We start from the raw sequence: 15,237 nt of genomic DNA, 5'->3' as shown, positions 1-15,237 counted from the left end.
TGTAAAGGTGGGTTTACTCCAGTAACCATTCAAGTGGGGATTGGCTCATTTTTCAGGATATACTTACAGGTCTCTTCTAAGTCCTTTAAGCCCCTAGTCCATGCAAATGTCCCACTTGGTGGACAGATGAGTAATCTAACCCCACCGGGTTTATTTCAATATTTTGATATTTCAATAAGCTGCTTCTGAAGATCTTTTGAGAAGTCTGTTCTCTATTAAAATAAGATAGAACCTCAAAATATGAATGTGAACATTAGAAATAGACAGCATATATTACAAATCCATTCTTGATAGGAACATTAGTAAGAATACACATTAGCTTAAAAAACAGGCTCAGCAAATGTTGCTGATCTGCCAAAAGTTTTAGTTCACTATTTACAAATAAGACAAAGTGAAATACAGAAAATTTTACACATTTGGTAGTTGACAGATACTGTTTGCCAATAGTGGTCTATCAGAAAACTGACATGAAGGAAGACTGGAAAAGGGCCAGTTGTCACCTTCTCAATCAAATTTAAATGTACAGAAAACTAGATTAATTTTGAAACAAACATTCTGCCTTTCATGGGAATAACTGTATCATCACATGATTTGACTGGGAAGTGCAATTGTGAGGAAGTGTTTTCTGGAAACAATTACTGTAACTCTAAATAATCCACTAATGAAAAGTTACCATGTTTATTTCAGTAGACCACTGAAGGTGATTAAATAACTAGTGGTCGTGTTTCCTAAACCCTAAATATGAGCAGAACATAAAACTACTGCTGAGTTCTTCTTATCAATTTAAAAACTAAAACCCAACAGCAACGAAATGAGAAAAAAATATAATGGCATGATTCAACGCACATCTGCACTGACATTAAAGTAGAATCTGAGCTACTTGGATTTTTAACTAGAAAACAACCTGATATGTATGTGTGTGAAGGGGGAGGCTTAAAAGTTGTTTTAGTAACTGTGCGACCTAGTCCAAAAAGAACATTTATTAAGTGACATGAGCCTCAAGTATTTACTTGTACACCAAATATCCTGCACCAATCATGACCACACAATTATCAACATTTGCTATTTCTTTTTTTTTTTTTTTTGGAGACAGAGTCTCGTTCTTTCACCAGGCTGGAGTGCAGTGGCGTGATCTTGGCTCACTGCAACCTCCACCTCCTGGGAACATTTGCTATTTCTAACAATCAGAGAATCATCTTCATTAAAACAGAAATCCTTGAATCATTTCACTTCTGTTTTTTGCTTTTAAAGTTGCAAACAGAGTTCTCTCCCCCTTCCTTGACAAGAATGTGTTTCTGTCCATTATTTCAATCTAATACTGTGTAAAAAGCTATCAGCTTCTTCAAGGAGGTGCCCACTATAGGCAGGATATTCCAGCAACACTTAAAAGTTTTCTGTTTTATTTCTTTTTTTTTTTTTTTTTTTTTAAAAACAATTGATTTTAATCCATGTCATTTTACTTTATATGTACTGGTCTCTCATCTGACTTTAGGCGTTTTCTGCGGGGCTGTATAAAGTCTTCATCAGAGTCCTCAGTTACCTCACCATCATCCTCTTCCTGCTCAAACTCTGGTAAAGGTGCGAAGGTCCTGTCTGAGTAGATCTCTGTGAGTTTATCTTCAAAGTACAATGCAACTGCTTTCCCTGCCTGAGCTACTTCTGAATCAGCCTGCAAGCAAAAGATAGGAATATTCACCTATTGGTAATGCATATTCCTTCACCAAGTTTGCGTGGTCTGAAAAGCTTACCTTCAAATTAATCTCTTGTGTGTCTGCATAAACTTGAACAACTTTCATCATCTAAAAAGGATACCAGAGTCAAAAAAAAAAAAGGGAAATTATAATCCTTTCTAAAGTTATGAGACTGTATAGGATTGGCGACAAAAAGTCAGCCATACTAGGGAGAACAAATTGCTATAACCAAATAAAGTGCTTTTCTAAAATTCTACAGAACATGGAACCATTTTCTTTACAAAGCCCTGTTACTAAAGCTACTGTGAAATCTCAATAATTGTCTTAATTTGAATGATCAAGGTCAATCTGAATAGGAATTGGTCTGAATACATCAAACTACTGAAGAGAAAAATATTTGTGAAGCAAATTATATAAGAAACGTTGCTTTAAAAAACTGACAAACTTTTAACAAACCACTTTTAAAAATTCTATCTGTATAGCAATATGTTAATCATAAATTAACTATTTCTGAGGAACGTAACATGGGTCTTCTTATCAACTATAGTTCATGAAAGCATATTTATATGAAAATAATTTAACTGCATTGAAAAATAAGACAAAATTTGGGACTATCATTTCTAACTTCAAATTAATGAGATTTTACTAATATACTCTGTGCCATACTACCATAAAGGTGACTTAGAATTTTCACCTTATGAGGATTTTGTTTTGTTTTTAATTTTAAAATGCCATCTAGATGCTTCCAGAGGCAGCTATGGGAATACTTTACAGTATTCAATGTGATTTATTTTAGTAATAATCATATGGCACCCAAATTACATCAGCAATAAAGAGATTTTAGTATTAATCCTTTAAAAGATTTTATGGATTCTAATTAAATTTCATTTTCTTTTCCTATAATGAAAACCTTCCATAACAATAACAGAATTGATTTTATCCCTAAGATAATAGAAACAATTTCCCTGAAAGAGGTATATATCACATTTCTTCTCAAGGCACAGCTAACTCAACCTTACCTTCAAAACAAAAACAAAAACAAAACAAACAAAAACAAAATCAAAACAAAACAAAAACTCCAAAAAAACAAAAAACATAACCAAAGTTAATGAAAGTCACACTGCTAAAATAAGAAAACTTAATATTATATACTCTGGGCTACTATTCAAGATGGGTCACCAGAGATACAGTTTATTATTTTAAGGTTCTACATTTATGTTGTCAATAATAAAATGCAAGGACGTGGGTACAGATACTTTCCTAACAGTACCCAAAATGTAAACTGTTTATAATCATATCCCACAAAACATACTTAACTACTGACATTACTTTCCATACTTGTGCCAATCCTCAACTCATTTAGAAAAGAATATTTGATAATATTCTTTATTATATTTAAGTATATACTCCAAATTATATACAATGAATTTTCTTCACTGGAGCTGTTAATACAATCAGATGTTACTTTTGACAGGTCTTTAGCAGAAAAAACAATTTAATAAAATTAAAGTCTTTCAGCAGAAAAAACAAAACAAGGAAACAAACGAAAACAAACCAAGACTCTATAGGTTGGAAGTTAACATACTTCATTAAACCTTTCACAGTTCTTGAAGATCAAACGGACATCAGCCACAAAGTCATCTGGGATTTGGTAGTGTTGGGAATGTTTTTTCTGAAGCTTCTTTTTCACGGTGGATAAATCCATTGGTTTCTTTATAATTTTATAGTAGTTTGGTATCTAAAATAAGCAAATAAATAATGGAAAATAAGAATTCTCCAAAAATGACAAACTGTCTAAAAATGCATGGCATATTAATTTTAGGGGGAAAAAAACCATTTATTACAGAGCCAGTGGCTTGGAAATTTTGAGTATAGACGTATGTACTTTACGTCTTCACGAAAACCAGATCTTATGCAGAATATGTGCCAATCTTCATGATTAGTCCAAGTCCCCGTCCCCAAAGCCCTACCTTTAATAATAAGATTTGGAAAGAAAGCAATCAGCAAGGGTAACCAACCAGTAGCCTGAAGGCAACATTTGGCTTATCAGAATTTTATGACTCCTCAAGAGTTTTTCTTTTAAAAAAAAAAAAGAAAGGAAAAAATTTACAACATGTATTAATGTTACAATTAAAATATGACGTCTTTCAGAAGACATGACAGAGAATATCATTTACATCATGGAGAAGTCTTGACTTAGTAACAGAGAAAGCAAGACTACCAGAATGTAAGAAAAATTTATTAAGTTTTTTAACCATTTAGTGTTCATGCTAGGGAATTCTGGCCCCCAACCCTGGCCAAAAATTTCTGCCCTTGGGATAAAAGTAAAGTTAGAGAAGCTATTTTATGTATTTATTTTGAGACAGAGTCTTGCTTTGTTGCTCAGGCTGGAGTGCAGTAGCATGATTTTGGCTCACAGCAACCTTCACCGCCCCCCTTTTTCCCCCTGCCCCATTCAAACAATTATCCTGCCACGGCCTCCCTAGTAGCTGGGATTACCGGTGTGTACTACCACACCCGGCTAATTTTCATATTTTTAGTAAAGAGGGGGTTTCACCATGTTGGCCAGGCTAGTCTTGAACTCCTAACCTCAAGTGATCCACCCACCTAAGCCTCCTAAAGTACTGGGATTACAGGCATGAGCCACCACAGCCAGCTGAGAAGCTATTTTAATAGTCCATAAAAAGAAAACATTTGAAAGTAATTTTCTACTTCAAAATCCCTGCACTTGAAGATGAGACAAACTTTCTAGAAACAGATCATTACTGCCTGTACAAAACACCTTCCTTCGGTCTAGACCTTTTGTGATTTAAAATTCATTTCTCTGGCTACCCAGTAAACAAGTCAACTACTATTTAATACTCTGTAACAGGCCTGGTGTGCCATAATGTAGTATTCAACAACTGATGGCTAGCAATAAAATGTGTAGCATAATTCTTACCCCACTTATTAGGCACCGAACACTCTAATCTTCCTTTTAGAGCATTTTAGAGCCTTTATTCCCTACAAAAGTCAATGACTACAGACTATGGTAAACACTTTACATAAGTTATCTTAATATAATCCTCAGAACAACCCAGTGAGGTAAGAAATTGTGTCAGAAAAGAAACTTTGAGCCTTAGAGAGGTTGAGGAGCTTATTCCAGAAGGCTGACATGTAACACAAACTATCTAAGGCCAGAGCCCATACTCTTATGTATTATGAGACTTCCCCACCGAGCTACTAAGGTAGGCAACTCACCGAAGCAGGAACAGGCTCCTGGAATTCAATACTTAATTCATGGCAATAGAGGTAAAGCAGAAGACGTTCGCATTTCTGGCCCAAACAAGGAAAAGAAAGCACATGAAATATTTTTCTCCTAATAAGAAATTCCTGAGAATAAGAACTGTATCACAACAAAGTGTGATTACAAGAAACTGAACACAAACCCCCTATTTACTAGATATTCAACTAAACGTAAGCACCCAAAAAAAACTCCCTCACATCTCATTTTGTTTTCAGACTACCTTTTGCTCTACTTTAAATAAGTAAGAATGGGACATAACTAAGGTAATTTACGGAAGGGAGTAACAAAAGCAACATCTGGCATTTTGTGCAAAAATTTATAAATTACTTGGTAATAAATAAATAAATAATCACTCTTGCTCCTTATGGTAATTCCTTAGGCAGGCAAGACAAACGTTAAATGTTATTATTCCCTTCTTTAAATGACTCTAGTCAGTTTCAAAATAAAAATGGTCTTCTCAATCCAATTCCAAAAATATTTTTTCACCCAATCATCAGTAAACTGACATGCATTTTAGATTCACGGTCTGCCACTTACCTAAACTTCTTTTAACATAAGTTTGTATATCCTATACACGTTATCTTGTCTTTACAGAGAGTAGATGAGGGTTTTTGCAAGTATATACAGCAGACTAGAGCCAAACTTAACTCTAATGACTGCACAACAATGCAAAAGATTCTGTCTTTGGAAATGAGACTAAAGGACAGATTGGTAAAAATCTGAGTAAACTAAGGAGAGAGTTTCCATTTTTAATATGATGAGAAGCTATCAGAGGATTTTAAGCAAGGAAATGATAGATGATAGACTTATTTACTTTTTAAAAAAGAACACTGTTTAATACAGAAAAGAGACTATAAAATGCAAGAGCAGAAGCAGACAGAGCAGTTAAGAGATGATTACAATAGTCCAGATGAGAAATTATGACGTCTGTCTAGAGTGGTAATGGTGGGGAGAAGAAAATGGTATTTTATTATTATTTCATTCCTAATAGGTTTCTAGCCTGAGCAACAGAAACAAATGGTGGAATCATTCAATTAAGGGGAATACTGGGGAGACGAATACAGTTTTTTACGTTGTTATTTGCTTGGTTTTGTGCTTTGAGAAAGAGGATTAGAAATTAAGATTTTTAGTTGGGACATGTTAAGTTTGAGGAATCTGGATAGAAGAGTCTATATATAGTTCAGGGTTAGAGAAAAGACGACTTCAGAAATCATCAATATACTATAAGATGACAGCATTAAAAATGAAATGATATCAGGTTTTGTGTATGCTACACACACACAAAAAAAGATGTATATTTAGGCAGACAACTACTGAATCCCAATAACAAATCAACTTATTTGACACTTACCCTTTGGTCCACGGGGCTTAACCCCTGTGCAGTTTTCCCCTTCTTACTATGTTGCAAATTATCACAATCATATTCAACTTCTGGCTTTCCAATATCTCTACAAAATGTGCATATCCAGTCCCCACTAAACAGGGAAATAGGCAATTAGTCCAAGTAATTATAAGAAATCCTGCTCTAGAAAAGCTACTTCCTTAGACACAGTGCCTAGTTTATTTTCTTAATAATTTTCTGGAAAAGGGGAGGTTTAATAGTTGTGAAATCTCATCAGGTGAAGTCATGTGATTAAAAACTCCTCTAAACTTTCCTAGTCACCGATTAATTGACTACTTTCTGGAATACATTATAAAAATGGTATCTCTGCATTAAAAGGGGTCTCTTAGTAGCATAAAGCTGATGAGCAGTACTTACAGCACAAGGCCTAAGACCAATTCTCTCAGGTCCCAGTATTACCATTATGTGGACTCAGTATTTATGAATAAGAAGAGGAAAAGTTACAGAGTTTCTCAGGTATCTTGTATTGTTTTGGCATGTACTAATATGCCAAAAGTAAATCAGTTATTTTTTCATGGTCAGTCAAAACCTCAAACACACATATACATACCTGCAGACACAAGCATATGTATATATACCTCCTTTATTTTTTTTGAGACAGAGTCTCCCTCTTGCCCAGGCTGGAGTGCAGTGGCACAGTCTCAGCTCACTGCAACCTCTGCTTCATGGGTTCAAGCGATTCTTGTGCCTCAGCCTCCCTAGCAGCTGGGATTACAGGTGTGCACCATCATGAATGGTTACTTTTTTTGTTTTCTTTGAGACACCGTTTCACTCTGCCATCCAGGATGAAGTACAGTGGCATGATCTTGGCTCACTGCAACCTCTGCCTCCCGGGTTCAAGTGATTCTGATGCCTCAGCCACCCTAGTAGCTGGGATTACAGGTGCCTGCTACCATGCCCAGCTAATTTTTGTATTATCAGTAGACATGCGTTTTCACCATGTTGACCAGGTAACTCCTGACCTCAGGTGATCTACCTGTCTCAGCCTCCAAAACTGCTGAGATTAAGATTACAGGTGCCCACCACCACGCCCAGCTAATTTCTGTATTTTTAGTAGAGACAGCGTTTCAACCATATTGGCAAGGCTGGTCTTAAACTTCTGACCTCAAGTGATCCACCGGCCTCGGTATCCCAAAGTGCTGGGATTATAGGCATGAGCCACTGTGCCCAGCCACCTCCTATCTTTTAACCCTGCCAAGTATACACTTTGTTTTTATCAGGATTTCTTATCAAACTATGAAATCTAAAATGATTTATTTATATTCACTCCCTCTCTATATATAAAGAGATATATAGAGAGGTATATACACAGATTCTAAATCTCAGGATTGTACTAACCAATCTATTTGTTTGTTTTTCTTTTTTTGAGATGGAGTCTCACACTGTCACCCAGGCTGGAGTGCAGTGGTGCAATCTTGGCTCATGGCAACCCTTGCTTCCCAGGTTCAAGCGATTCTCCTTGCTCAGCCTCCCGAGTAACTGGGACTACAAGTTGTGTGCCACCACGCCCAAAGAAGTTTTTTTTTTTTGGGCGGGGGGGGGGGGGGGGAGCTATTTTTAGTAGAGATGGGGTTTCACCATGCTGGCCAGCTGGTCTCAAACTCCTGAACTCAAGTGCTCTGCCTGCCTCGACCTCCCAAGGTGCTGGGATTACAGGTGTGAGCCACAGCGTCTGGCTAATTTGTGTCAACATTTTACAATCCTTCCAAAGCATGCCATTGAAAGAAAGCATTAAGTGGCAAAATCATGACATTCCAGTAAATATTACTGCCCAAAGGAAAGAAAACTCTTAATTTCAAGATCAAGGTGCCAACGCTTTTCTTTTCTAAGTAAGAGTAAAGAAAAAGAAGGCCCTTATTAAACCTCTTGCAAATAACTACACCTCTGAAGACAGATAAGAAATTACAACTCTTACCTAAAAAACATTCTGACACTGTTTAATTATCTAGTAGTTTTCTAATCCAAAAGGTTAACTCTTTCAAAGAAGGCAGTATTATTCAATTAAAGTTACTGTTACTGCTTCAAGGGTATTTAAGATTTTTTTTTTTTTTAAATTTATAGCTAGAAAAAAGCTGGGTTTACCCTCAAGAATATGGATTTTCTTTCACTAAAAAGGAATTTGGAGATAAGAGAAAAAAGAAGAGTGAAAAAAAACAGCATGATCCTACTATTTTATGGTCTATGACATCAGAGACAAGACACTGCATGAACATAAAATATTAAATGGAAGGGAAGAACTACAGCTCTTCTAAACCAAAACCTGCCACTTGTAGATGCAAAAACTGATCCCTGATAATTAGTGAATTGCCGACACTTACTACAGAATTAAAACAAGACTACAAGTTTTGTAACCATAGTCCCCAATTAATTTAGAATTTTATCTGTTTTCCTTATACAAATATAAATGAAAGGCCAGGAGATGAAATCTACTCTTTAACATTAATATACCACTTAGATCTTAGATATTTTATTGTTCTGTTGTTAGTTTCCCTGGAAGGTAATACCAAAAGAATAATAGGCTCCCAGTTTTATAGAAATACTTTGCACAGAAGTCCATCTGCCCTGAACAACTTTGTTATTTTTTTTTTTTTAGCTTATGAAAATAAACACCAAAAGTCAATTATTTCACTGGTACCTTGGAAAGCTAAGTAGTGTTGGAACATGACAAGTTAGATGAAAGACCTTTGGACATTTTTCGCAGCACAAGAGATCCCCTCCATTTTGGCAGACAGCACACCAGTCTTCATTTGGGTCATCATCTTTGCTGTTGCCATCTCCTCCAATCCTTGCTGACCTGTGCATGAGGCTTCGAATTGGGGACTTTCCATTAACAAGGCTGCTGAGCCCTGACTGTTTGCAGCTTTCATTCATATCTGTAGGTTCAGTTTTCACATGGTTTTCCAGGCTTGCCAATGTATCCAACTCACTTTCTAGATGCAGGTTGGTTGAGAGAGGTGGTGTCAAGCTACTCTCAGGACTGCTCAACTAAAACAAAACAATGACAAATTCTTGAAGAATTATTTAATCTTTATTGAATGCTGTATGTGTATTTAAAAGTTATGTGAATATGCATAAAGATACACTGACATAATTCAAATTTATTTTATAAATCACTATAGTGCCATAAAGAAATGACAATAACCCCAAAATTAGTCAGGCATGCTAACATGTGATTTTAAGGGGTCTGCCCCTCTAATAATGTCTCATGCAGATAATAAGTAAATTAATTAAACTGTTAAACTACTGATTTGGAAGTGAGCACAGGGTTATACTTTTTCTTGAGAGAGCTAATTATGGCACACTCCTTTTCACAACCAGAATCTTTTGCACAGCATTTGAGAAGCACTCTATAATATTCTTCTGCTGACCTATCATTTTACTATATTGTAGGAAGATTGCAACAATGTAAAATAAATTGTTCCCCACCCTTTGCACTCATTTTTTTATGGGGGTACTTTCTAAACCAAGTTCTGGATGAAGGGGTAACAGTACTTCAAACCCAAGGCTGAATCTCTTGCTCTTTGAATCTACATACACTGTGTTTAATATACTAATACCCTCAGATGAATTCCTATGTGCCAACCATATAAAAAAGAAAGAAGAAACCCAATTAGAAAGAGAAAACAAAAATAAAAATATCTAAACCAAGAGGGGCTTAGCCTTCCTTCATTCTATATGATAAATTTTATAAAATGTTCCACTCAAGCCAAAAGACAAATCTTCCTATCACAAAACTCTATCAATAAACTTCTTTTGTGTCAGCAATCTTAACACGGACCTCACAGGTCCAGGAGAATGCCAAAGATCTTTTATGGCCTGAGATTCAATGTGACTACTGAAATAATTAATAATTTCAGAAGAAGATACAATCTGATTTAGCATCATGGCAAAAATATTGAAAGAAAGTTGAGTTAGAAAAAGGTATCTGGCTTGCGCCAGGCATGAAATTTCAAAAATAAATAAATGTTCCTAGAACCACTACTCAGTCTTAATATACTCAGAACTGAAAGAATCAATGAAGTGATGTCCTTAATCCCTGTCAGACCCCAGTGGGTGCTTACCATGCAAGCACTCCTCCTGCCATCCTCTGTTTTTTCTTGTTTCACACCTCCTGAAAAGCTACATATTTCATCCTCAGTCCCAGGTTCTTGCTTGACCTTCACTTGATCAGATTTGAAACTAAGACTTGTCTTCTCAGCAGTTCTTCCTGATGACCCACAGCTAATAAGACACAACAAATAAAGATCACATACATTTGACGATATGGTATAAATAAAAACAATTATATGAAAAGCAATGTTCACTAAAGTGAAGACAATAGATGACTAACTTTATAAAAGATAAGTATACCTCATAATGTAGGTAAGGGGAATGTGGTATAAAGCCTAGCTTCAAACTCTTTAAAATTATGCAGCAAACTTTCAGAAGACCCTAAAAACACATTTTATGGTTTCAAGCGCTTCTATCTTAACACTCACACATACACATATTCCTATTTCTTAGCTCTAACCCCTGAAAAGGCCTAAGAAACAAAGAACGATTCAGGAGCAACGAGTGCTACTGGCACTAGAATATTATTCCCAAACACTATGTTCCTGCTTTCCTATTAACACTAACAGAATTTCCAGGGAAAGTGGTTGATTCAAGGTCTGATGCAAGAAATTGTACAAAATGAACCACGAAAGCTTTCAAAGACTACAGTGATTACAGCAAAAGGACTAAGGAGCAAACCTGAAAAAGCTCTGACAGGCCAAAGATGGAATAATTTAAGCATTCAATACATAAATAACATATATAATGGATTAAAACATATAAAGTATGTTTAAATAGATGAGTCCATAAAGGTAATAATAAAACTGTCACTGTTAGAGGGTGTTGGAAATAAATTCAATACTCTGAAAGCAGAGAAATAAACAAGAAAAAATTTATCCTATCTTTCCTATAACCCAATAGTTGATGACAGAAAGTTTCTCTTTACAGAAGTATTATAAAGAAATAATGATACAATAATTAAAATATCATATTTCAACCAGCAGAAAAATAACAGAGCTAAACACTAATTATTAACAATTGCTATCACAAAAAAAAAACCCAAGCAGGCGTAATTTGCCCCTGATGGAAGTATACACTACCATGTCTTCTTGCCCTCCCTTCCCCCAAATCAAACCTAAATTTGATCGACCCTTTGACCTAAATACCAACATAGACAAAAAACAGGAGGCAGTGTACTTAAATGACAAGATGGAGAAACCACATTTTTACAACAAATAAATTGATAATGATGTAAACAAACTGATGGCAACTTATAGAGCTTAACTGTATCTGATTCAAAGAAATCACCTTTTTTTTTTTTTTTTAATAAAGGCATTTGTGGCAAAAATTGGGAACACAAAACATTCACTGGATCTCTACTGATATTAAAGAATGAGCTGTTAAATTGTTTTACGTGTGATAATGGTTCTGTGGTTATAAATTGTTAAAATTCTTTTCATTAAGTGAGATATATTGAAACAGTTATGGTTCATTGTAATATTAAACTTTTATTATATATATTTGATATTCTTAACAAAAAGGAAAAAAATAAATTATTCATAACATAATACTCACCTGCCTCGACTGCCAGTACTAGAAGTACTAGGGGGTCTCACAGGTGTGTGAGAATTGGATAAACCTAAAAAGCAGTAAGTCACAATGAGTATCAAGGTATACAGAATATTTGGAATTCTACCTACTGGTTACAGAACTCAAGACTATTACAACCCAGCTAAAAAATTCCTGGAAATCAGACCTAGTCACAAAGTCAGGGATGGATGCATGTTAACCATTAGCAGGTATCAACCAGTTTCTCTCAGCTATGTCCAGACATCACCTCAGAATCCTCCTCAGAGCACCACTATCCAGTCAACAAAACAGACCAAGAAAACATGATCTGCCACCCTCGAACAAGTTATCTGATAATATATTATTCTACTTAAGTTCCCATTAATTATTTTCAGAAGTCCTGAAATCATTCTTAATAAACCTTAAAAATTATGTGATTTAAAAATATGTGAATGTTGCAGCTCATGGAAAAACCATTTACATTTGAACTGTTCTTCCTCTAGAAATAAGGAGGCGGTCTGTTTCAGTAAGAAATAAGCAACATTTAATTCACATCAGAAAAATACATTCAGTAACACTTCTAGACTGTTAACCTGTTTGGAGTTGCTTCGATCATGCATTCAAGAGTCCCAATTAAATCGCTGAGTAATATGGTTAATAAAACCACTAGGATTTTGGAAGAGAGTTACATATCATGGCTATTTTAATAGTTCTCAGCAAATTTTTTATTTTAAAATTACAGTTTTGAAACTTAACCTGCCCTTCTTCAGCTTTTTAAAATCATTTTTGAATGTTTCATTATTTTACAAAGTGTTTTAAAGTTGACTTGAAACCAAAGAACTCTTCAACTGACCCCTTTTATTATCAAATATAAGATTAAACCCATCAAAGACTGTGAATATAGTAAAGGTTGAGTACTTTGGAGTTCTGAACGGTATAGATTACAGATATATATTAATATAGCTTCAGCTGGCAAAAGAGTACCAACAGTATTTGAACAAAAATGATTACAAAGATCAAGGAAAAAAAAAAATCTGTTACTACGTCAACTTGGCTAGGATATGACACTCAACTATTTGGTCAAACCACATAAATGGTATTGTGAAGGCATTTTTAGATGGAATTAATATTTAAATCCTTAGGCTTTGAGAAAAGGAATTATCTTCCATAATGTAGGTGGGCCTCACACAACCAGGTGACGCCCTTTTAAGAGAGAAGAGAGAAGAGAAGACGGAGCCCTGTTCTCTCCCCTACCTCATGACCCAGGGAAGAAACTTTGTCTCAAGACTGTAACAATATTCTTACCTGGGTCTCCAGCCTGCCTGACCTGCCCTGTCAACACCCACAATCACATGGGCCAATTCCTTACAATATATCTCTAATCTCCCTTTCTCTCTCCATGTAGACCTCCTACTTACTCTGTTTTTCTGGAGAATTCTGACTAAGACACTGAGACTCTTTTTAAGGTGTTAAAAAAATAAGGTAATACCCCTGTTTGCTTTACCTGATGATCCTGGAGAAAGGGCAGAGGGTCCTGGGGAAGGATTCATGGTGCTTGTAGGCTGTGGGGGTAGGTGACTGCCTGAGATGTATCTACTTAGTAGATTATCTAAACTACTTGAGCCAGCATCTTCCAACTGAAGAGAAAGAAGATAAAGACAAATTTGCTTTGATTAAAGCAGATAAGTTATTAACTTTGTGTCACTGTTTATACTCAGTTTATTAATTACCTAACAGATTATCCAATATTAAGCTGAGTTTAATTACTGCTTCCTTAGGCTGCCCTGAGGACCTAACACAGTATAGTTTATGTGGATAAAATTGTATTATTCAACAAACAGCTAGGTGCTCAGAGCAAAACATAATGATATACTAAATCCTCTATGTTCTATTATGAAAATAGGTGACATGCTCTGACACTTCCACGGTTTCTCGAAATTGCTGCAGGACCTATTTATCAGTATTCTTGTCCCCAGTATCCCTCCATTTCAATGTCCACAATTATTCACTTAAATAGAAATGTCAGCATATTAGTACCCAACTCTAAGGCTCAGAAAAATTCTTATAGTCCACAGAAAGCCCTTAGTTTGACAAATAAAGCCCCTTACTACATACAAAAGGGCACAGTCAACAGTAAGTATGAGCCCTTTCCTTACTTAGAGGCAGTAAAATAAAGCCAGAAGACCCAGAACTATGATTCTGGGCCGGTTCTCAACCTGAATGTCAGTTTCCTATCTTTAAAACATGCCACCTATATTGTAGAACTGTGATGATTAAACGAGAGAATAATAAATAAAGATATTATTTATTAATATTACCTTAAATCTTATACTACTTCATGTAAGAAATGGTCATATTGTTCTTTCTAATTTTGAGACAGGGTCTGGATCTGCTGTCCAGGCTGGAGTAACAGTGGCATCACCTGGACTCACCGTAACCTCTACCTTCTGAGCTCAAGCCATGTCCCCCAACTCAGCCTCCTGAGTAACTAGAACTACAAGCATGAGTCACCATGTCTGGCTAATTTTTGTATTTTTTGTAGAGATGAGATTTTGCCACATTGCCCAGGTTGGTGTCCAACTCCTGAACTCAAGCAATCTGAACTTCTTAGCCTCCCAAAGTACTGGGATTACAAACAAAACAAAACCCATGCCAAAGGCATGAAAGGCTGAAGGTGAGAGCAGGCAGTGAGTTAGTTAGAGGGATAATTAAAGGACAGTAGCAGTTGTGTTACCCTGTGGTCATAGCTGTTGGCCAAGGATGCACTTGTAAAGCTGTAACTACAGGTGAATCCCTAGCTGCAACTCAAGTCAACTGGAAGATCTGTTATGAGGGAGTACCTAATGTGGGCCAGAGATGAAAATGGGGCTGCATCCCACCTAAAAACAAAGAAGGGGGAAGATGATTCAAAACAGACATGAAAATCCCATGTTACCCATTTCCATTCCTCTTTATACTCCAAACTTGCAATTTGCATCTCTTGCTAGTAACTCTAAGACTAGAGAACGGACAGGTCAGGAAGAGGCTAAAAGGAAGTACATTAAAGGGCATCCCTGTCATTATAGCCTCCAACAGGGAGGTACTAACTGAAGCATTCACCTCTGGGTTTCACTAGACATGAATAGAGAGTCTCCATAAATAAAGTTAAAAGTCTAACTGGAAAGATATTAATTCATTTACTCACTAAAGCAATGTTTTGTGAGCATCCCTGAGTAAGTACATGGAATATGACAGATACTTTATAATTTCAATAATTA

The 15,237-nt window shown here is 35.8% G+C and overlaps 1 protein-coding gene across 2 annotated transcripts in view; it reads right to left on the bottom strand.

Moving 5' to 3' along the window:
• Window positions 1-1,065: 1,065 nt before the first annotated feature.
• TRIM33 (tripartite motif containing 33) overlaps window positions 1,066-15,237 on the bottom strand; it is a 121,370-nt gene continuing 107,198 nt past the window's right edge. Inside the window, exons 12-20 of one of the 2 annotated variants that reach the window (XM_010344112.3) lie at window positions 13,485-13,617; window positions 11,987-12,050; window positions 10,441-10,600; window positions 9,015-9,364; window positions 6,329-6,452; window positions 4,932-5,006; window positions 3,277-3,429; window positions 1,749-1,799; window positions 1,066-1,669 (exon numbers count right to left, since the gene is read on the bottom strand). In XM_010344112.3, coding sequence (XP_010342414.2) covers window positions 1,457-1,669; window positions 1,749-1,799; window positions 3,277-3,429; window positions 4,932-5,006; window positions 6,329-6,452; window positions 9,015-9,364; window positions 10,441-10,600; window positions 11,987-12,050; window positions 13,485-13,617 — 1,323 coding nt within the window. In that variant the 3' untranslated portion in view covers window positions 1,066-1,456. The remainder of the gene's footprint in view (window positions 1,670-1,748; window positions 1,800-3,276; window positions 3,430-4,931; window positions 5,007-6,328; window positions 6,453-9,014; window positions 9,365-10,440; window positions 10,601-11,986; window positions 12,051-13,484; window positions 13,618-15,237) is intronic. The other variant, XM_039460852.2, reaches the window with a different exon arrangement.

The sequence above is a fragment of the Saimiri boliviensis genome, chromosome 11 (assembly GCF_048565385.1).
Source record: "Saimiri boliviensis isolate mSaiBol1 chromosome 11, mSaiBol1.pri, whole genome shotgun sequence".
Classification (NCBI taxonomy): domain Eukaryota; kingdom Metazoa; phylum Chordata; class Mammalia; order Primates; family Cebidae; genus Saimiri; species Saimiri boliviensis.
Note: the sequence above shows the minus strand (reverse complement) of the source record. Positions and strands in the feature narration are given on the sequence as shown.